Source organism: Danio rerio, chromosome 15 (genome assembly GCF_049306965.1).
Source record: "Danio rerio strain Tuebingen ecotype United States chromosome 15, GRCz12tu, whole genome shotgun sequence".
In the NCBI taxonomy this organism is placed as follows: domain Eukaryota; kingdom Metazoa; phylum Chordata; class Actinopteri; order Cypriniformes; family Danionidae; genus Danio; species Danio rerio.
In genome coordinates this window covers 33,724,072-33,748,908 of record NC_133190.1, presented here as the reverse complement: position 1 = coordinate 33,748,908, position 24,837 = coordinate 33,724,072, and the positions used below count along the sequence as shown (strand labels likewise).

Here is a 24,837-nt window from a genome sequence, read left to right as displayed (position 1 = left end):
AAGGGTCAGAATTTGGCGTCAACAACATGAATGCATGGATCCATCCTGCCTTGTATTAATGGTTCAGGCTGATGGTGGTGGTTTAATGGTGTGAGGCATATTTTCTTGGCACACTTTGGGCCCATAAGTACCAATTGAGTATTGTGTCAACACCACAACCTACCTGAGTATTGTAGATGACCATGTCCATCCCTTTATAATCACAATGTACCTATCTTCTGATGGCTACTTCTAGCAGAATAATGCACCCTGTCATAAAGCATGAATCATCTCAGACTGGTTTCTTGAACATGACAATGAGTTCACTGTACTCAAATGGCCTCCACAGTCACCATATCTCAATCCAATAGAGCACATTTGGAATGTGGTGGAATAGGAAATTTGCATCATAGTTGTGCAGCCAACAAATTGGCAGCATCTGCGTGATGCTATCATGTCAATATGGACGAAAATCTCTGAGGAATTATTTCAGTACCTTGTTGACTCCATGCCACAAAGGATTAAGGCAGTTCTAAAGGCAATATTGGGTCCAACCTAGTACTAGTAAAGTGTACCTAATAAAGTGACCGGTGAGTATAGATTCCAGTGTATATTAACCTACATTATTATCTTTAATTCAACTATTTATGTTTATGATTATACTTTTAATTGATATATTGAAATAATATTCACATAATGTAACTAATCAAAATAATAATTAGGCATATATTCAATTATCCTATGTCATATTACTGTATAATATTATATAATTTTTTTAACATTATTTTTATAATGTAAAATTTTCAAATTTTCAAATGATCTAATCCAACTTCAAAAGGTCTGCTGATGCGCGCGCAAACAAAACTTCATTTCCCACACTGCAAAGCATCCAACAGCTTCAAACAGCTGACAGAGGGCGAGACCTACGCGAGCGCTTCTCAGAGGCTTCACGGGATATTCATGCAACATCTGAGGCGGAACAAGCTGACAACACGTCCTGTCAGGCTGTCAAACCAGTCCACGACTATGTTTGACGAGTGCGTTTGCGCCCCAAACCAGTAACAAAACTTATCTAGACTAGGACTGTCACCTCCGTTTAGTTTACAACAGCATGTCTTTGCACTAGTGTTTTGCTGTAGTTCGAGCTCATGCCCCTAAAGCCGTGCCAATGCCGAGGAATGGAGACTAGCAGTGTATCTGGTAAAGTTGGAAAGATGGTCACAAGTGATGAGGAGCATTTGCAGTGCAGTAACGCAGGAATGGACGCGCTTCACCAATGTGAACTGATCCAGAGACTGATCGAGATCTCCATCTCTAGTCTGAAGGGGCTCCGGACCAAATGCGCCGCTTCAAACGACCTGACCCAACACGAAATACGTGCTTTAGAGGTAATAACATTCAGTTTTTGGATGCCTACCTGCTTTTTGACAGGTTGCATTATCTTACATCAAGTTTGCACCACTTGTTGTGTGATTTAGTGTTCGATAATAGCTGCAATAGCTGCTTGCTTTATTTATCATTCATTATGTTGTCTGTTAATACATTGCATTGAGGTGAAGTTGGGTTTATATTCGCACATTTGGACTTTCACCTTGCTAATATAATTTCAGATAGGTATTCTTGGGAAATTCTAAATAATATCAGCAGCCAATGACTATTAAAGTACAACATTGTTTACAGTCATTTAACAATAAATAGTGTTAATGTTGTTTTGAAGTCATATTTACAAGCAGTTTTAGACTCATTATTTAAAGAAGCATGTTACCAATTGTAACTAATCAAAAGTGAACGAATGTGCTAATATAAAGCCAACTTTACCCCAATATACAATTGTTGTATAATTTGTAGGGCCACGGAAACCCCCTCTTACTTCCTGGTTGTTTGGTGTAGTTATTGAGGGTGCATTTGACAACCCCCCTTATGATGTAAAGCTTTACTTGTGCAATGCTAAGTAGACATGTTTGCGGTTGAAAAATTGAACAGCACTTTATCTGTGATGACATGAAGTGGTTGCTGCTTCTTTAAACGCGCCATGGATTTAGTGTTGTGAATATAATCATATGTTTACTTGATATGGTGCATTTGGCTAAAGCATAAACAGGCCTTATTGAGGTGAAGTTGGTTTTATATTCGCACATTTGTTCAAAGATAACTTGTGACATGCTCCGTATATTGTTTACCATGATACTTTAAATATTCAGTCTGAAATCACATGGAAGTATGACTAGGAGTATTAACATTTAAAGGGCACCTATTTTACCTCTTTTGCAAGATTTAAGATAAGTCTTTTGTGTGTCCACAGTGCGCCTGTAAAGTTTCCTCTCAAAACACCCATCAGATTATTTATTACACCTTTCAGAATATTGGATTTTCTGCTCTGAACACAATGTAGCTGTTTTTGTTGCCTGAGCCTTTATAGCTAGTTCTCTCTGGCCACCGTTCCCATGTGCCTGTCAGAGTTTGCCTTAATCTCCGCCTTGGCTGCGTTAGATAATCAGCACAGTGACCGACATGAAGCGTTCCTCATGTAACGTTTGTGAATAATACTATAGTTAGAATGATTATTTGTTGTATTTGTTGTGGAGTTAATTCAAGCTTTTCTGCAATGATGAGTCACACACTAATGTGACTGGATACACGTTAATATCCACTGCTGTATGAATATTCGCTATGTTAATGGTCAAGAATAACCCTGATTTAACGCCCCCAAACCGGAATTGAATCGTCTTCTTTTATAAATGTAGTGACATGCGGCTGTGTCGATTGTAAAGACTGTAAAATCGATGTAATTCATTACATACATGCACTGTTTTAAAAACGTTTTAATCTTGTAAAACTCACTCTTGATCACATTTAATGATGACTGATGATCACAGAGAGCTAAACAGATCTTTTAGTCCCAGTTGCTTTGCGCACGTCTCATCTTGTTGATTTGGTGTGTGTTACTACTGAGACATGTTAATATGCGCCTGTTAATCAGTTCGGTGGACGGGGAAACCACACTCCTACGTTAAAATGTGTGGGATTTGAATCATATTTTAACATCAGGGAATTTAAAAAAGCGACTTATTGTCTTAATATCAACCCCAATATAGGGCTGGACAATAATTCGATATTAATTTATATTGCGGTAGATTTTTTTTTTTCTATAACGGTGATTTTTACAGTGAGTATTAAACCCATTTACGGTATTTCGATATAAATTTGCATGAATATACAGGGCTCGAAATTGTAACTATTTTGGTCGCATGTGTTCCAGAAATTTAATTGATGTGACCTCATAATATATTTGGGAGCATTTGTGCAGCTGCATATAATTGGTGTAGTGCGACCTGTTTTGTTTTTTTCTAAAGATGTGCTAAATCGCTCTGCCCTGCCGATATATTGGTTAATATTAACTGTCAAGCACTCAAGGCTTTCCACTGTCAGATGACAGGGAGCTTTTGTGACTGCGGGAAGTGCAAACGGTTGAAGAGTGAAAAGTACACAGGTTTGCAAACTCTACTTAAAGTTACAAAGGCTACATCGCAGATGAGAGCGATCATGACATGTGTTGAATGTTGATCTGCCTGCTGAGATCAATGGATTGTTTTCAGAGAAGGTGCCTGATTCTAGATGCGTTGCATTCTACGTGTTCAGCGCAAATGTCCGCTAAATGTAAAATATAATACTGTACACATCATCGCCAAAGAATCTTGCCTTTACTAAGTTTACACTGAATCTGCAGCTCATAACAAAGAGCGGTACTGCGCCGGTGGTGCTTCAAACCTGCTTTTCCACAAATACAGAAAAATGAAGATCAGCTCATAACGAGACTGAGCATTTACAGTGGCACAAACCCAAACCTAAACTTTTAAAGAGTGGTAGAAGTGAGGCTACTTTCTTTTGTCCGTTCTTTCTTGAGATGTATATTATTTTGCTTATTAGTTACTAATGACTGTTTTGCAGCTTTCAGCATTGATGTATTTTAGTCTTTCGTTTGTTTTGTAGCAGAAATATAATTTATTAAACTGACATGCATATAAAAACAAAAGTGCAAAATAAATATTTCTCACTGCAATGCTTCATTTTTGTTTGATGCAAATCATAAATTAAAATTTTCATAATGTAACAGACATTTTATAGCAGATAGCTCACATTCAAGCACATCCAAAGCAGCATCATAATGAGAAATGTAATATAAGAGCCTGGAAGTTATTATAGACTTTGCAAATTCAGTTTGCATTTGTGGGTACAGATATCCATTGTGTGCAGTCTTGCCAAAGTTTTACTGGCTTTTTAATATTGTCCCTATAAATATCGCAATTATATCATATCGACCGATATTAAGAAATATATCGTGATATAATTTTTTGCCATATCATCCAGCCCTACCCCAATATGACTGTAGACACACTATATTTATACACTATATGATTTTCATCAAAGGTGCCCTTTAAATAAATAATGCTAATATTGTACTTTAATAGTCATTTGCTGCTGTATAGATTGCAAAGAACACTTTTCTGGAATTATGTTATTGAGAAGAAAGCCAGAATGTGTAAATATAAACCTAACTTTATCTCAATACAGGCATCCAAGCCAAGTTGTTTTGCAAAACATTAGCAAGCCTGCTTTTTTCTGCTCTTTTGATAATGAAGTTACTAATGCTTTCATTTTGAGTAACTGTCAAACTCTTCTTAGTGGTAATCACTGCAATGGAATACTTTTGCAATAGTCTCTTCTAGATGAGTAAACTAGTCAAAGTCCTGAAGCTGATTCAAAACTGTAGGTTCCATGTCAAACGGCTTGTTATCTCAGTTTAGCTCTGCAAACAAGTGGAGCATATGTCAGACAGAGCGTTGGAGCTATTTTTAACCATACTCAGGTATTTTGAAACGGTGGTTAACCCCTCCCACTAAAAGTGAACTGAAATCCCAAGTTGGTTGAGCCTGTGGAAAAGCGTCACTTTTAATCCTAATGTGTTTGTATTTCTTCAAATAACATAACATGGCTGCTTTTCCATGAAGATTAGTTTATCTACTTGGTAAGGTCAAGCACCTTTTTCTCCAAATAAAAACTTTTCAAGTTCCCACTTGGAGATCTATGCTTGGAGACTCTCACATTTTAAAATAATCATGATAGGCTTTTTCAAATAAACCATGCATCTTTTCTGCTAGTTCTCACAGACACAGGTGATTATCACATTGTGGTGGATTGGTGCTTATTTCGGAGATCCTTATCTACTCGCTGTGTATATCTTAGGGAGGTGCTTCAAATATTTCTCATGGTTAAATACAGAAATGGCATCCGTTCAAGCAAGGCTGTGTCAAGTTTTTAATCACTTGTCTTATAATAAGCCAAGTGCAAGAAAGGGAATGGAAAATATGCCCTCCAAACCACAACAACAATTATGTAACAGAAAATGATAATGAGTGGTGGCCCAAGGCCACACAGTGAACTATAATTACAAGCAATATAAATATGCTAAACAGTAGGCAAAATGTAGCCAGAGTGCTATATACAAACTAAAATATAGTGTTAAATATAGTGTCAGATACATTTGTGTTGCAAGATGTAAACAGAGTCTAGTGCCCATAAAATGACTGTAATGCAGCAAGGATTGTGCTGAGGTAGAACAACAACAAGCAGAGTCAGGGGTATGGGTTGCATTTCTGCGTTGGGTGGGGGTGGACACTGACAGTACATTTGTTGATGGGAAGAGTTACTGGATAGTCTCTCACAACTTGTGGGAAGAGGCCGTTCTTTTATCTGGTGGTTTTTTTCAGCACCTCAGTCTTTCTCCAAATGGTATAATATGAAACAATTCAGATGCAGTGATGAACTGAGCTGCTCTCGCTTCCCATGAAAGAGATTTATTTTACAGCAATTAACATGTCAGACAGTGATCCAGCAGGTAATTCAGGTACTCTGTGTGACACCTCTATATAGCTGCTAAATTTTCACTTTCTAATTTTAGTCTTCTCTAGAAGAAAGTACTGTCAGGTTGACTTTGATCACTGTTGAAGTGTTGGTGATTTGCGTAAACTCTTCATTTATGTTTTTTTTTTTTTTTTTTGGCAGAACAGAACAGAGGTGTTTTACCTTTTCCCTTGCAACAATATTTGGTGCAATTTACTAGGACTGCACGATTTGGATATACAGTTGAAGTCAGAATTATTTGCCACCTGTTTATTTTTTTTCCCCAATTTCTGGTTTAACCAAGAGAAGATTTTTTTTTCAACACATTTCTAAACATAATAGTTTTAATAACTCATTTCTAATAGCTGATTTATTTCATTTTTGCCATGATGACAGTAAAGAATATTTTACTAGATGTTTTTGAAGACACTTCTATACAGCTTAAAGTGAAGGCTTAGCTAGGCAGGTTAGGGTAATTAGGCAAGTTATTGTATAATGATCGTTTTTTTTGTAGACTATCGAAAAAAATATAGCTTAAAAGGGCTAATAATTATGACCTTAAAATGGTGTTTAAAAAAAATAAAACTGCTTTTATTCTAGCCAAAATAAAACAAATAAGACTTTCTACAGAAGAAAATATATTATCAGACATACTGTGAAATTTCCTTGTTCTGTGAAACATCATATATAACTTGAATACTTGAATACTTGAATGGCTCTATTTGGAAAGAGTGCTTTCGTTTTAGATTCATCGGAATGAATTTGTAGGAGAGTGAATCATGCTAAAGTGCCAATCAAGATGAAAGTGTTTTCTGGGGAATTTTAACATTATTCAGGTACAGAAATTAATTCATGAAATATAAAATAACACTGCATAGCCTTCATTGTAGCATCAAGTGCAAATGACGTTTTTGCTATTGATATTTGGCGCTAGTTATTCAAGAAGTGACCATTTTGTTCTCTTTGACTCACTGGATGGAAATGCTGCTTTATTCACATGTCTTATAGGTTTTTTTATGGTTTTCTGAGGAGTCAGTATTCAGGTAAAGATATTAAATTATCAAATGTAAAATAACACTGAATAGCCTTTATGTAGAATTATTGCAATAGAATTAATCTTTATTAAGTTACAAATGGTACAATTTCTGGTGCTTGAATGCTTTATACTTTTGAAATGTTCACACAAGCTATGTTTCCATCCACCTAATTGTATGCGCATTTTGGAAAAGTGCATAAAAAACGATTGATGGAAACGTCAAAATGTGCATAAATTTTAAAAATGCGCATAAAAAAACATATGCACACAGCTGAGTAGGATAAACCTTTTTATTCGAATATGCACATAAACTACAATGGAAACACTTTCACCGAACTAATTCCAGTATGCGCATTAAAAAAGTCATATGATTTGATTATTAGAGATCATGTGAGGATTAAAATGTGTGTGAATGGATAAACCAGCAAGCTCAGCACCCTGTAAAACATCTGAAATGTTGTTTTGGTCATTCTAAAATGCCTAAACCAATTTAGGTATTAGTGTTATAACCTTCAGTATTGATAAGAGCATCTGTGTTCCGCATTTAAACCACCGCGCATTTAATGCGTGTCGGCATACTGTCTTCTGAGGCGAAAGTCATTTATTAAATAAAGAAAAGATTGACGTAGCTTCTCCCTATCGGAGCAGATTAAGTTTTTACTGTTGATATTTGGAGCCAGTTAATCAGGAAGTGACTATTTTATTCTCTTTGACTCATTCTTATTGGAAACGCTGCTTTAGTCGCACGTCTATGCAATAATCCAGTTTTGCACATAAATTTTATTTGCATTTGGAAACGTAGCTACAGTCACTGTCCTTAGAAACGCATGCAAAACATGCAATAAACTGTTCCTGCGTAACTATAATCCTAAATCATGTGACTATTGCAGATGTGTACATTGTAATATGGATGCTGAAACAATATATTGTGCAGTTCTACCATTGACATGAATGCATTTCCGTTTTAAAATGCTTATGTTTAGTTATGGTTGCTCTGTGGTTACCACACAACTCTGGCATCATTGACCTGCGAAAACATTTTGCATTTTGAAATCACTAAAGAGCTGGTGTCCCATTTCAGTGAGGCTATCCATCAAATTTGTCAAGCCCCTCTTATATGACCATTACACAAATGGTAAACTGCAAGTACGGATATGTGCATGCCCAGTGAACGTTAATATCACAAATCATGCATTTTAGGCTGTATAGTGGTCAGAGATCATTTTATGAAACTTAATAAAACTGCCAGTCTGAGCAGTTCGAGCCTAAGCTGGGTCAGGCATTTCTGTATGGTTTGCATGTTCTCCCCATGTTCACATGGGTTTTCTCTGGGTGCTCGGGTTTCCCCCACAGTCCAAACACATGTGGTATAAGTGAATTGGGTAAGCTAAATTGTCCTTAGTGTATGTGGTGTATGTGTGTGAATGAGTGTGTATGGGTGTTAGAAGGGCATCCGCTTCGTAAAACATATGCTGGATAAGTTGGCGGTTCATTCCGCTGTGGCGACCACTGATAAAGGGACTGAGCTAAAAAGAAAATGAATGAATGATGTCATCAGCTTATGTAAGTGATGTTATCTTTGATGTTCAGTGGGTCAGGTCAGCTTGCTGTGTATTGTGGTGGACTCTGTACACAACTCTAGTGACACCATTGTTAGAAAGGTTGCTTTTAAAGTCAAGGATCTCCAGGTGGTCCTGGCTCTTTTGATACCTGTGGAGATGCAGGTCCAGTATGCAGTCTGTTGCCAGATTTGCAAGCAACATCAAAAGCTTTCAGTGGACTTTTGTGGGAAGGCGAGGAGGACGGATACAGTATGGTGTCAGACCTTGGAAAGTGTTTTGACGTCTCCAAGTGACAGACATGATGGCCTGACAGTCTGGGTGTCTAGCTGAGGCATCCACAGGATTCCTTAAAAACTCAGATCCTGTGAGATTAGGTGTTTGAAGAACCATTCTTTCAACTTAATTAATTTAGTTATTGACATCTGTAAGAATGTGGGCAATAGGATATAGGGCTGTGTGATTTGGGGGAAAATATCAAATTGCAACTTTATTTATTTATTTATTTATTTTTTACAGATACTGCAATTGCGAATTGATTTGCAATTTAATTTTGTAGTCAAGCTTCAGCTCAATAGTTTGGTTGCGGAATTCTGGACAGAACGAAAGTGTGCTTACTCGATTAGCTAGTAAGACTATCACACACAGACAGCAGTCACGCATTTGCTCTGGCAGATACCAGATACTTTTTAACCCCCGATCACAGATCACTTGAAGTTATATCATCTATAATTTGAGCCTTACATTAATCATGTTTTTATAAATGTATATTACAAATATCATGGCAACTGCATTAATTGATAAGGAGTATTCCAATCTTAAATGCACTTCTTATAACCCCCAAGTTAACACTGGAGAAGGATACCGCACAGTGCTCGAGCAAATGTGGAAAAGACTTGCCAAACCATTTTCACATATTTTAGAGTTGCCCAGCTATTCAGTCAAATTGACATTATGTAATAAAAATAATACGAAATATTTTTGATGATGGAATGGACTTTTCTTTTACAACATCTTACCTGGGAAATTTTGCGGCCAATTCAATGATAAAAGACAAGTATTTATTAAAAATACTTCTCGCATTCACAACCAGTAAGAAAACTGTAACTTGAAAGCGGCTACAACTCAAACCCCCTACTAAATCTAAATTGTTGGATCTAGTATCTAACGTTCAAAATATGGAGAGGATAACATTTTCTTTGAAACTACAAATGAACAAATACCTGCAATATTGGGAGAAACGAATTGTACTTTACGCAGTGTAACCTGATATTTAAATATATTTGTGACCTGCAAGGAAATATGCAACCAGTCAGCTGTTCATTTAAGTTCCAATATGTAATTGTATTTTTTATTATTTTTTTATTTGTATTTTTTAATTTCTTCCTTAAAAAAGTGAAATAATTATAATTTAAAAAATAAACTAAAATTGCCAGAATAGTTGTCGGTTCATTCCGCTGTGTACCCCTGACAAGTAAAGGGACTAAGCAGAAGAAAAATCAATGAATGAATTAAAAAATATATATATATATATCTTTGGGATTATCTGAAAATGTGCAGCTGATTTGAAGAGGGTTAGCAATAAACTCTGCAGGACATAATTCTCAGAATCTTTAAGTTTAACCAAACACACCCACCCAAAAGTTTCCACCAATCCTAAAAAACCTTTGTAGCTTGTTCAGGCCTGTTTAATTCAAGAGTCCACACTTAGATATTGCTTGATAATAATAGCAGGTTTGGCATGCTGTCCTGGGAGAGAACCCCGAGCTCTAAAATAATAGAACCCAGGGCTCCTGCCAATGAGCATTTAAGGGGGTACAAGATTGGGTAGTTATCGAGAGCTCCACTTAGTGAAGGAGGAAACAGGGGGAGATGAGGTGGATGGGGGGTTTCTTCTGAAAATGAAGATAAGGGAGTAGTTTTAGACAGGCTACTTATAGTGAGCTTGGATTAATCTGATTGGCTTACTAATGAATACAGGTGAGAGACGAGCTACGATCAATCATATCTCGTGCTCCTCTCGAAATTAGTTTGTTAAACTTCACCTAAGGTTAAATCTCTATAATCTCTCTAAAATATCTCAATCAGTTTAACTAAAATGGTTGGACAAGGCTGTTTTCTCCATTTAGACAAACTTTGATAACACTTGTGACCTGTTTTTCCTGGAGCTCAAGGCAAAGCAGAGGACAGAGAGATGGCGCTAAATGGCAATTATCATTAAGATTCCTGTCAGTAAATCTGTCTAAATTCCTGTGGATGAACACACTGTCTCTCTCAGTGCTTGTTTCCAAAAAGTGGAGATAATTCAGACATTGTGGCTGTGGTTGGCAGCTGAGAATCTCTGGTTAGTGGCTCGTCTTCTCAGGCCATTGGAAAGATTGCTGTGTGTTTGTGCTATTGTGGCTGTTCCTAAATTTAGTGTGTTTTCTTCACATGCATGTGATTCCCCAATCCAATGGTGGGTTTACGAAAGTGAGTCTGACTAGACACCACACAGTCCCATAGTGCCGCAGCTTCACGGAGCACTTTTGTATAGACAGAGAGCATCCATCAAAGGGCCGAAGAACAAAAGTGGTGGAAAGTCTAGGCAATGTGTTCCTCCCTCTCTCTCTGCTTGAACAATAAGCCTCCGAGCAGCAGGCTGAATTGCATTAGGAGTAGGGTTACATCGAGCACTCAGAATAAACTGTGTTGACTGTGTTTATGGATATTGGAGGAGACAGGCAGTTTGCATTATGATATCACATTTATCTGTCTCGATGATGGGACAAAAGAAAATCTTTATCTTCTTGTTTGATGTAGTGGGGAGAACAGATGCAGACTTGGACGCTAGCATATGTCCTACAACCATGTGCTACACTTAACCTAAACAACCAATGAGTGTTCAATTTCATTCTGGGAGCAGAGCCTCAACTCTCTCCTTGTAAAGGCGTCAGGCATTCATATTAACAGTAACTTGGAGGTCTGGAGGTCAACAAGTCATTACACTGAACAACTTCTATGAAGGTAGTTCCATGTGAACCTCTGATTCTTAGCCAACTTTTTTCACACGTGAAGAATTGTCTGCTAGCTCGAATTATCTGTTTCACCCAATGAATTTTTTGCAATGTAATACTAGTTTAGCATAAAACCATGTCGTCTTTTTCCTGTTGTTAATTATTGGAACAAAACATCAGCTGTTCTGTTATTAAGAGTTCAACTTAAACACTTAAAAGTGCACACATTCTTGCAATAAGAGGTCCTCAAAATAAAATCTTGTTTATTTCTCAGTGTCTGTCTTTCATTTGTCTAACACTAAATGCTTTTCACTTGCTCAGTACAGATCTGACCACAACCACTCTGTGGCCAGAGTCTGTCAGTCTGCAAAACTGCTCGTTCTCACAGACAGATCTTGCTCATCTTTGTAGTTTAAATGCAAGGTTTTTTATTGGTTGGGAACTACAGTGCATTGAAGTCACATTTCCTTATTGTTTGTGTTGGTGACAATACTGTGTCAGTTTGGTTTTGGGACTTCCTGTGGATGGGCATAGCTGGTCGAACAAAGATCTTGTTCACCAAACAACAACCAGCATTTAGGTTTTGAGATGTTTGAGAAAACAAACTTTAAAATTAATATATTATATATACGATATTTTGGTCTGATGATGATGATGTCATTGAAGTAAAGTTAGTGTAGATGGGTAATTGTTCCAGTGACATTACTCCAGAGATTTCAAAGTCAAAAAAAGGAAGCAAACATATTGTCAAAACATTACAGTGGTTCAACTAAAATCATACTAAGCTCCAAAAACACTTTTGTGGGACAAAAAAATCGGTAAGACTTTATTTTGATGATCCCTATTGAACATTTTGTTGACTAAAAATACATCTCATTAGAGCATTGGTAGACTGCTTAATATCTGCTGATACTGCTCCTTCAACAGACAATTCGTTACCTTAATATTGTAAGGTTATATCTGACATTTTTGTCAAAATTGAGTTATTGACATATTCTTATTAATTGACAACTTATTTACATTATGGGATGTTTTTTATAAGTTGTTTACATTTTATTAAAAAATAAAACAAATGTTACTCACATACTTTTTGCTATGGAATGAAAAAACTTTGAAGCTTGTTACAAACCCCTGATGTTTTTCTAGGGGAAAGTGGGGTTTGACCTTTACATGCAATTAAAATTAAATTATACAAATAATGAGTGTAAGACAGACAGAAAACGTAGATACCAAAAAGTGTGACTTTATTTACAATAGCCAAAGTGAACAAAAACAGTGAATTAATTAAAGATGTAGAAAAAGTAAGGTAGACGAAGCAGTAGGTAGTGCTGTTGCCTCACAGCAAGAAGGTCGCTGGGTCGCTGGTTCGATCCTTGGCTCAGTTGGCCTTTCTGTGTGGAGTTTGCATGTTTTCCCCGCTTTCGCGTGTGTTTCCTCCGGGCGCTTCGGTTTCCCCGTCTAAAGACATTCGGTACAGGTGAATTGGTTAGGGTAAATTGTCCGTAGTGTATGAGTGTGTGTGAATGATGTTTGTGGATGTTTCCCAGAGATGGGTTGCAGCTGGAAAGGCATCCGCTGTGTAAAAATGTGCTGGATAAGTTGGCGGTTCATTCCGCGGTGGCGACTCCAGATTAATAAAGGGACTAAGCCGACAAGAAAATGAATGAATGAATGAATGGAAAAGTAAGGCAAAAATATGTATTTACAAAATATTCAACACTGAGACAAATACAAAGACGCTGGCAGAAGGGACGTGGGTGGCGCTAAAGAAATGAAAAGAACAAAACCCGAACTATATCTAACTCCCCAGAAGCATCTAACTAACTAAATATATGAAACAAAAATAACAAACGCACGAAGATTCTACCGAGTTCTAGCTATCTACTCTATCTATCCAAAAAGTACAAGGGGTGGCACTCGCCCCTAACCTAATGTACTAAACATAAAAGTAGTCCTACGTGTTGCAAGATGTATGTCACGGGACCTTCTTACCTGTCTGCTTCGTCCAAGCCTCGAAAACAGCATAAATGAGAAATGAAATAAGATAGACTACGAATACCAGACGGATACACACACAGAACATGCACACATAGAAACGGGCAACAACAGAAATACACAATAAGGGTTTTTCTTTCTAACGCAATGCTTTAAACAAACACAGAGATGAGGAAACAGAAGAGAAGGGGCTGGTGAGGGGTCTGGCGCACGCTTTTATGACTATGCTTATTGGATATGACATAAGAGTGACATAACCGAAGTGGAAATGATTGACATTTAAATCGACCAATGAACGAAACCTGAAAAAAATAAAAGCAGATACAAGAGAACAGAGTGAGAGAGAGAGAGAAAAAAAATCACATACAGAGCACAAATAATACAAATACATAACACGGTCAATATCTCAAAATCATACAGAACGCAGATTGAACGTTATTATTCCAAGGTGAGGATTTAACTGACTAAAAAACTTTGCAAGTACATGTCAACTTACACTAACCCTAACTCCAACATGACAGTCTACTTGTAATCTAGTGAGAATTAGTTGGAATATGCTAATGCCTATTGCCTATTCTAATGGCAATACACTGTTCTGCCCATAGTAATCGTGCACTCTAATCTGACAAGGGTACGAAAACAAAGGCGAACAAAGTTGTATATTAATTTTTTTTTTTTTTTGTTTCATATGATTACAGTTGAACAACTAATGTCACATGAATGCCTTGACACTTCTGGTTCCTTTTTTAGTACTTTGAACATCTTAGGACAATTGCTGCATATGAACGGAGATATAGCAAAAAGATAAAGGGAGCTCTTGAGTTTCATCTAAAGTACCTTAATTTGTGTTTCGAAGATGAACAAAGGTCTCAAGGAAGCAGAGTAAGTCATATTTCCATTTTAGTGAACTAATCCTTTAAGGCTGCTAAAGTTTTAAATTGTTTGTTAAAGGGCTCCTATTTTTACCCCTCTTTCTAGACGTCTTTTTGTGTCTCCAGAATGTGTCTAAAGTTTCAGCTTAAAACACTCATCAGATTATTTATTATACCATTCAGAATGTTCTATTTTCTGCTCTGAGCACATTGTAACTGTTTTTGTGGCCTGTGTCTTTAATGCTAGTTCTCCCCGCTCACCGTTCCCACGTGCCTGTCAGAGTGTGCATCAGTCTCTGCTTCCGCTGCGTTAGATAAACCGCACAGTGACAGACATAAAGGAAGCAGATCTCACGTAACGTTTGTGAGAAATACTACAGTAAAAAACTTTCCTAATAATTATTTCATGCATTTGTTGTGGAGTTAATTTAAGACCTTCTGCAATGATGAGTCCCACACAATGTCGTTACTAAGTCCACACACAAACACACACACAGTATACAAACACACACAGCCGCCCATTTAACTTTGCACTGTTTTTGCACTTTAAATGTGACAGGATACACGTTAATATCCACTGCTGTATGGATATCCGTTATGTTGATGTACAAAATAAACCTGATTTAACGTCCACAAACCAGGATTGAAGCGTCTCCTTTTATAATTGTACTGACTTGCGGCTGTGGCCATAGTAAAGATTGTAATATTGATGCAATTCATTACAAACATGCACTATTTAAAAAAGTTTTAATCTTGTAAAACTCATTCTTGATCACATTGAATGATGACTGATGATCACAGAGAGCTGAACAGATCTTTTAATCAGCTTTGCATGTCCCATCTTGTTGATTTGATTATACGCGTTACTACGGAGACATGTTAATACTTGGCTGTCAATAAATTCAGTGAATGGGGAAATCACACTGCTACATCATGTTGCGGTCGGCCTCAAAACGGGTGGGATTTAGATCCTATTTTAACATCGGGAAATTATAAAAAAGAGACTTCTTGTCTTTATATCACCCCAGTATGACTGTGGACACACTATATCTACACACAGATCTGTCCAAACAGCTTACAAAAGAGGATTTTTTTAGGTGCCCTTTAAACACAGTGTGTGAATGCCCCCTAAATCAGCATGTGGACATTTTTTTTGCTAGTTGTCAGAAAAATAATCTAGGAAAGTTCAACTACATGCAACAAACCTGAAACCTGGCTGAATTACCTTAACTATAAGCCTGAGGCCTATTTCAAAATCATTAAATTTGCAGTGATGGCAATAGGGATTGCCACATTGTTGGATATGAGCTCATAAAACCATGTAGAAGACACAATCCTGTCTTCAGTGCCTGGGCAGTGGAAATCGTAAGTACTTGAGTGATATTCCTGGCTGACACTCTTTCGTGTAATAGACCTTAATTGACTGAAGAGATCTGGGAAAAACACATTTTGAAGAATCACGGCTCCCTTGCGTCTCAGTTTTGGTTTCTGGGAAATGCTAGTCTTTTGCTTGGTAGCATGAGTGCTCATCAAAGGCTTTTTAAGGCTCATTTGCACTTTGTTTCTATGGATGGAAAGTTAACACATCACTGCGAGGCCCATTAGGTGCGGTGAAGCATAGGCCTCTCAACCGGCTAATGTTTGTTCAAATCAGGAAATCCCCATGCGGTTTTTCAACAGCTTTATCTGTCTTTTTCTCCCTTCTCTCTTTTTATGTGTTATGTTCCACAAACCGTTGCACTTTATGGTATAATGCTGTACTTTTTGTCATCATTGAGCCATTTCTGCTTCTCCATGTGCCCAACTCTGTTCCTCGAAAGTTTTTGACTGATCACCTTTTGTTTGTTGGCCCATATACCTTTATGTTATTGTCAGAAACGATACGAGCGGGTTTGCTTGTATTGGTGACACAGTGTGTAACAGGATCCACACCACTCCACCACAGTCTACAGTTACCTTATCATCTGGGCCAACTCTGACTCTTCTTTATGCAAAGCTTTTATGCTTCTCTTATTTGATGAAATAAAGTGAAATTGTCAAAAGCGTTTGCGGAAAGTAGAGGCGGAAATTACATCATCTCATCACGTCTTTCTCCAGGAACACTCCTCTTCCTGAAATGGCTCTAGCATTGTTTTATCAGGAACCATAGTGATGAAATCAGCATCACACTTGCTACATTCTTGATTTCCAATGTACTTTTTGATAACTTTCAAAACAGGCACAATCACTGTAGGTTTTAGTCCTCTAAAGTGAAGCTTAAAACGCATCTACAGGCCTTTCTTGCGAGGCCAGCTTCTTTCAAATGTCACAAAAGTTTCTTGATCTGCCCTCTCAGGTCTCACATGGACACTTTAGTTAAGCAGGTCCCCCCTGCCCCATACTCCAACCGCCCCTTGAGAGGTGTAACGGAGACGGCAGATGAGATGAGAAGAGAGATAGTCATTGAATACAGGCGTGCTCCTGCACATTGTGCCAGGCTGTGTCTGGTGCAAGCTAACACCCCGTTGTGTTTGAGGTTCGCTTGTGGCAGACCAATGCATCAAATCAACATCAAATAGGGGCATTCTCAGATGGTACTTAGAGAAAAGAGCCTGGACACCATCTCAGACCGCTATAGAGCTCCTAAAACTTTAATGACATGCTGCTCTAATTCTCTTTTGAAGACTGTGATACATGTTATCTTGGCCGTTTTGCCAGAGTGAAGTGATGATATAGTCATCCTACATCAAGCCGCCGTCTGATGTTGTGTCTCTCAGTGGTGTTAATAGCTTGTAAAACGGTCCAATGCCGCAGCTGCGCTTTTCCCTAGTGCCTTGACCTTATATAGAGATTCAAATGGAGAGCTAATCAGCTGCACAGGTGGCTGGTTGCTGGGCTACAGGTGCAGGTTGATTTGCCACTGTGACCTACCAAGGTTCTTGTAGACAACTTAGTGGCTGTTTCTCAATTCTAAGAAGCAGACTTGCGTTCTCGTGGAGACTAAGCGCCAACATCCCTCTCCCTTGTAAAGCTAATATAAAAGTAAAATGCAATTCATCAAATTTCCACTAGTCCTGGCTTCATAATAGAGCAAGTTTCTATTGACCCCACTCTTAAAGTGGCCAACTTTACAGCAGAAAAAAAGGTGTTTACAGCCTAGAGCTGCGCGATTCTGGCTAAAATGAGAATCGCGTTTTTTTTTTTTTTTTTGCAGAAAGTAAAGATCATGATTTTTTCATGATTCTGTTGATGTAAAAAAATGTTTTATGTAAAGGTTAATATGAGTCAACAATTATTGTTTTTTTCTGAAACATGAGGTAAAACAACAATATTATTATTTGTAGGTCTACTGGTTTGTATAAATAATTCTATCCTACTTATAATAATTTTCATGTTGAATTATGTTTGAGATATAGGCCTATGCTTGCAATCTGCCCTTGACAAAATTATAAGACCATTTAATTCACTGGTAAAATCAACATTATATAGACTAGAGTAGTTATACAACTGTGTTCGCTGTGAAAGAAAAACATATCAAATGCTTGTCGTAATCATAACTCTAAAATGTGATATGATTATTCAAATGATGTGCACGCTTTCAGTTTCATTTTCACTCTTAAGTACTGTTCATACTTCGCACGCGGCTCTCAAACGATCACTCTGCGCCACAAACTAAATTAACTACTCTGTTAAGGCTGAATTGTTCTTATTATATCTTGATTTATACTTATTATATTATTATGATATTATAGTTCTGTCAAGGGGACATGTACTGTCTGGAGTAGCCTTCGCATACCACATCTCGCATCTCTCAAAAATATGTACTTGCACATCACAACGATGTGTAGCGCGTGCTTTGTGATTGGTCGGTTTGGTAGTGGTGACGATGGTGGGTGTCGCAGAGAGCTGCGTTTTAGGCAAAGTGTGTTTTTTTTTTTCAGTTGTTCAGCGTTGATATTCAGTAAATAATTCTAGATAGTAGATAGTGTTTGTTTACTTCAATTCTTTTAAAATCAAGTAATGCACCCTTCAGAAATCTCTCACTTTAATGTGTGGGCATATTTACTGTTTAAAGCTTGTCAGTGAACTACGAGTGCAAAAACATAAAATAAATGAATAAAATAATCATTCATTAATCATAATCAAGTTAAAATGTTCAATTAATCAAGATTTTGATTTAGGTCTAAATCATTGAGCACTATTATATTCATTTACACAAGCTACGGCATGCTGCTTGAACATGTCCTAATTCATAAATTTGCAACGGCATTAACATTAATATCAATGCAACATCGATGGGATGATTGTATTTGGTGCTCCTGTGGCTGCATTATTGGGAATGATGAGACGTATTCAGTGACTGTTTAGGTTTAGCTAGACCTGGCTCTATGGTGGCTTTCTAGTCCATGGAAAAGCAAAGGCTTACTTGATGATAAGGATCCGAACCAGCAAGAGCACTAACTCTAAACTAGCACCTTGTTCATGCTGGTGTAAAAATGATAAAATACATCTGCCACTTCAAGTGAACATTGTGTTGAAGTATGCATTATCAAGAACACATCCGGGATCTTCCATGCATCCACTGTACTCGCGTTTTTGAATATAGGAACTTTGAATATTGAACTTTGTCATGTTGATAATGACGTTGCATTAGAAAACATGAATGCAAGAGCATGTATTGAGAAACAGCCATGACTAGTGCACATTAGCAGTTTAGAGTCTACATCAGCTTTAAAAAAAAGTTGGGTGGAAATGTCAAGATGCATATACCTTCTAAAATGCTCTCTATGGAATTGGATAAATATTTTTATTCTATTAATAAGAGGACTGTCCTGTTTTTAATGATTCCAGAAGACTTTTTTTATGAAATGAACTCTCTTGAGGACATTTTTAACAAAATTATTTTTACAACAATTTTTTTTGTCATGCATTCACCCTTTTCACAAGACTGTTATGACTTGTGAACAGTCATCATCATTTTAAATCTTTGAAGGTTTTTAATATTTAGATTTTTTTTTATGTATGAACGTTTCTGTGTACTTGTGTGTATATTGTATCATCTTTGTGTCAAATTACAAAAACCAAACTACTGCTTATGCGAGGTGTTTCTACTGCAGCGTCTAAAGCCTGATTTATAATTTCACATCCACGAAACGGACAAGACTTTTTCCTTTATGCATTTGCCATTGTGATATTCTTTAAAACGACAGGATGCAGTCAAAAGAAACTGACCGTAAGATCAGACGAATAAACAGAGAAGTAGCAAGTTTCCGGAACTACGTCATTTCATTAATATTATTGAGGTTTTATTAATTATTTCTAAAAATTATTATAATCATAATAAAGATTTATATAACCATTCAAGATTTTTAAAAAATCAAACTTTGATGCATTCCTTGCATTTGTTGGACAGTTAAAGTTGATTAAAATATTAATGATAACAGAATATGGGTTGCTCTACAAATATATTTCTTAAAGAATTAACCATTATCACCAATAAAGTCCAAAAAAAAAAGAAAGAAAAACAGAGCAGTGTTGTAAACGGATAGGTTCATATCTACTTGTTCAGTAAAATAATAGTTTTAAATAAATAATTTGTTTCTTAATTATAATTGTATTGAATTATTTTAAATTCAAAATTAATGTTGAAAAAACATGGTTCTGTAATTGAATAATCTGTTTTTGTTTTAACAAACTTATCCCTCAAGTTTTTCCAAACTTTTCCAAAATCTTTTCTCCTTCATCACGGCTGTTGCAATTTCTAGCCAATTTTTATTGGTCATCTGGTTCTCCCTATGATCACGCATAGACCGATCATAAAGATGTCAGTACAGTCCTACCTGTTTCAGACAAACTGTTCACTTGAGTCTCAAAAATAATCGCCCCCTCCACCAACTGAAATCTTGTCGCGCGCACCCAAAGCGAACCTTCGCACACACAGTGATGTCACATTGACAGTGATGTCACAAAAGCGTCAAGTATAAACCAGGCTTAAGTCGTCATCAGTCTTACACAATTTGTTTCTTTGTCTGAAAGTCTTGATAACACCATTGAGTAGTTTTTCTTTTATTATTTCAGCAAATAGGATTCTAAAAATATTTTTTGTTGTACTCTGCCGTTCACTGCGCTCTAAGTTTACCTAGCTATGATGACTTCTGCTACTGAGAAACCCAGAAATGTGAAAATAGTCTATTAACTCTAAAAATCGTATTTAATTCATGTATTTAATGTTTGTTGTTTTTAATCATATATTTATTATTGAAATTTTCTTGCCATGAAAATAGCTTTGGTTGCTGACATGTCATTAAATAAAAAATACATTACCTTACATTACATTACATTACATTACTATTAATAAGATAGGCAAGGTATTATATTAATAATACTTGGAAATAAACTATATTAAAGCACATTTACTGAATGGATTTGTTGATGTGTATTAAAAAAATCATGTGATTATCCAGCACTTTCTTACGGCAATTTGTGACTTTTTGACTTCAACTCATTCATACAATTTAGTAAGATTTGCTCATCCCCCAATTATGGTTGGGTGGAGCTGGGTGCCTCACCTCCTTTTAAAAATTGTACTTTCTCATACAACTGAACTCGCCATTAAAGAGACAAACCATAAAATAGTTACGTTTTCTTGTGAGATCAGGCTGGATTTATCCTCAACAGATTGGCTATCTGGACTAACCAGTTAACCTGTCTCTTTGCACAACATCTGAAATGTTTTTATAATTATTCTCCAAACACCTGAGCAAAAGTTTATTCTCATTACAGTTTTGTATCGTTTCCTCCTACAACTGTTTTACATCATTGTGTTCCCAAACATCCGGCATCCACCTCCTAACCCAAGATAACTATAGGGAAGAAAAAGAGTTCTTTAGAAAGACATTGTTTACATTGAATTCATAATGATGATCAAACCACAGATTGAGAAGATTGAGTCTACCAACTCTCCTAAAATTTGCACAGTCATATATGTAGCACTTTAATCTTTCAGATCAGTAATATTGGGGTAGTTTTGGTTTATGCAGTTGAAAGGTTTATGGTTGTGTTCACTTGCAAAAGCAATGCTTCTGTTGCTTGTCTATGCTTTCTCTTCAGTATTGGACCTGAAGTTTCATTTACATGTAAATTACAAAATAAAATGCATCAATCTGCATCAACAATATACGAAAAATGTTTTTTACCCGTAAGTCTGGGTTTGTATTAATAAAATTCTAAGTTTGTCTGTCAATACACTCTACCGATTAAAAGTTTAAAGCTGGTCAGATTTTAATTAGGGATGTCCAAATCAATTACGTGATCAGCAATCAGGCCTGATCATGCGGTATCAGCTTTGATCGGAATCAAACGTTATCTCCTGATCAGGACTCGAATATAAATATAATTATTTATATTCGACTTTACAACCTTATTGTAAAGTGTTACCATTTTATCTTTGCCATGATGACAGTAAATAATATTTGACTAGATATTTTTCAAGACGCTTCTATACAGCTTAAAATTACATTTAAAGGCCTAACTAGGTTAATTAGGTTAACTAGGCAGGTTAGGGTAAGTTATTCTATAACAATGGTTTGTTCTGTAGACTATTAAAAAATATATAGCCTAAAGGGGCCAATAATTATGACCTTAAAATGGCTTTAAAAAAAATAAAACTGCTTTTATTCCAGCCAAAATAAGACAAATAAGACTTTCTCCAGAAAAAAAAATATTATCAGACATACTGTGAAAATTTCCTTGCACTGTTAAATATAATTTGAAAAATATTTAAAAAAGAAAAAAAATTAAAGTCAGTTTAATAATTCTGACTTCAACTGTATGTATATTCTCATTATTTTAAATACATCTATTATGCCGTGGCACAGACCTCTTTCTTGACTTCACACAGAAACAGCATTGCGTGCGGCATGACATCACTCTGTTGCAGAGACTCTATTGGTTAAATGCCGGCAAAGTAAAACACGGAGGCAACTTGAAGCGGAAAGCGCGAGTATGTCTGCGGTCTGAAGATGACAACAACATTGCCATAGCAAACTGTTAGATATTGCCTGCCGGGTGTTTTAAGTTGAGGTGCTATTTGTTTTTATATTGGATTTTTTTTATATTTACTGTTGCACTAAAGTCCAAAAGTCAAGAATTGATGTTGTTTATTACTTGATTGTTCAAGCTTACTCACAGAAGTGCTCTGTTTGTTAACTGAGTTGTTGAATGCTAAAATAGGGCGAATTAAATAAAAAATAAGCAAAATCCTTAATCTGTTGTTTCGCTCTTTTTTTATTCAATTTTTTTTATTATGGAAGTATCGGATCGGGATACCCAAAATCAAATAGCTTGCACTAGTCGGCAAAAAAACTGATCGGGACATTCCTAATTTTAACGTCTAACTCCTTGGAATAAATCTACAAACTCACCGTTTGATAATGTACATAACATAGTAAAGTATCATTGCAGTTTTTTATGGGTTTCATCATCATCACTGTAGTCTCAACCCTTCAGAAATCTTTCTAATATTCTCGGTTTTCGTTTAATAAATACTTATTATTATTTTTAATGTTCAAAAAGTAGCTGTTCCCTTTTTAAAAAAATAATTTAAACAATAGATCATACCACAAATGTTTTTTCCTGATTAGATTTATGAATCCTTGCTATATTACAACATTATTTTATTTATTTCATAAGAGAAATGGGGGACGCACGGTGGCGCAGTGGGTAGTACTGTCACCTCACAGCAAGGAGGTTGCTGGTTCGAGCCCGGGCGGGGTCTGTTGGCATTTCTGTGAGGAGTTTGGATGTTCTCCCCGTGTTGGCTTGGCTTTCTTCAGAGTGCTCTGGTTTCCCCCACATGGACAAGCAAGTCCTCCGAAGTGTATGTGTGTGAATGCAAGCCGAAAAAAGAAATTGTCTCTGACAAACTTTCTTATTTATTTATTAAGTGCTAACTAGAACCATGTTTACATCCATATGTACTGTATATCTGAAATCTACAGCTAGACTTGTGTTGTGTGTATGTGTGCGCGCGTTTGTGTTTGTGTGTGTGTGTGTGTAGCTTTAGCTGTATCTACATGTGAAGGTATCTATATCTACATCTTTAGTTACAAATTCACAGCTTAAACTACAGTGTATGCAAAAAAGGGAAATGTCATTGTTTCCACCACACAGTTTGTGGTCAATAAAGTGACTTAACTGAAGCCAAACAAAAGCACCAGACCTCTTATGAGAACAAGTCTTTTACCAAGAAAGTTACATTTTGATTTTATTTTAATCTTTAGTGTAATCTATTCTAAGCATTAGCAATAGTGTTGTCAATCTTTATAAACATTCTTCATAGTTTCAGTGAGTGAAAGCAGCCTATTCTTTATGAGCGCAGTAGCAGCTGTGGTTATCTCGGAGGTGTCTGAGCTTGTACCTACTCAGCGGCAGGTGTGTGGTGGTTTCTGTTAACCTGCGGACCGCAGTGTCACGCTGCTCCATGATGTCAGAGGGACTCTGGCTGCAGCCAGCGAGTGTTTTCCAGCCATAAAGTCAAAGCAGACGCCCCCGTGAGAAAGAGTCCAGACTCCTTTACCATGATAACCGCTGGCTATTTATAGACCGAGCTGTTTATTGTAGAGCGAGCATTATGGCAACAAAGGGAGGGCACCATCAGAAATGTCTTTGTTCCTGTCCGCCTCCAACTTTATTGGATTGTTTTAAGAGAAACTGCAGACAAAAGCAGTTTCTTCATGCACCTGTCAGTTTAGAAATTTTAGGCTTTCTGGATTTTTTTTCTCAGAAAACATTAAAAATGCACTTAACTATTTATTTATTTGGTTTCAATTTATTCATTTGTGTCTGTAGCTTTTATGTGTAATGCACATTTTTAAAGGCCATTTTCTCCTGCACTGAGCCATAAATAATTATTTCAACAGCAGTTATACCAGTTTCACAGTTTTATTCATTCATTCATCCATTCATTTTCTTTTAGGCTTAGTCCCTTTATTAATCTGGGGTTACCACAGCAGAATGAACCGCCAATTTATCCAGTACAAGTTTTATGCGGATGCCTTTCCAGCTAACCAGTGATCGTCTTGCTGTGATGCCGTTGTGCTATGCACTGTGCCTTTGTGCTGCCCACAGTTTTTTTGATATCTTTATTCTGATGTTTTGTACTAAGAGGTTTGTTCATACAAAATGTGGCTGATTTTAAATAAATAAATGTAATTTTGTTGTTGTTTTCTCGTTGTTTGCAGTATTTTCTGAATAATAAAGTGAAAAAAAAACAATACCACCTATGCAGAAAACCTTTAAAACAATTTTATTTTGGCTGAAATAGTTACTCATTTGCATATTTAGTGACGCAGTGGCGCAGTAGGTAGTGCTGTCGCCTCACAGCAAAAAGGTCGCTGGTTCGAGCCTCGGTTCGGCTCAGTTGCCGTTTCTGAGTGTTCTCCCTGTGTTCGCGTGGGTTTCCTCTGTGTGCTCCTGTTTCCCCAACAGTCCGAAGACATGCGGTACAGGTGAATTGGGTA

The 24,837-nt window shown here is 36.7% G+C and overlaps 2 protein-coding genes across 8 annotated transcripts in view; one reads left to right on the top strand and one right to left on the bottom strand.

The window, feature by feature from the left end:
- The window catches only part of or40a1 (odorant receptor, family 40, subfamily A, member 1), a 617,996-nt gene that overhangs the window by 198,039 nt on the left and 395,120 nt on the right, over positions 1–24,837 (bottom strand). The gene's annotated exons all lie outside the window — the stretch shown is intronic.
- Positions 907–24,837, top strand: part of ksr1b (kinase suppressor of ras 1b) — a 98,407-nt gene continuing 74,476 nt past the window's right edge. For all 6 annotated transcript variants that reach the window (XR_012390937.1, XM_073923846.1, XM_068213758.2 and 3 more), the window contains exon 1: positions 907–1,367. Coding sequence is in view for 5 of the 6 variants with exons in the window: in XM_073923846.1 (XP_073779947.1) it covers positions 1,128–1,367 (240 nt within the window). In the remaining variant the exon portion in view is untranslated. The remainder of the gene's footprint in view (positions 1,368–24,837) is intronic.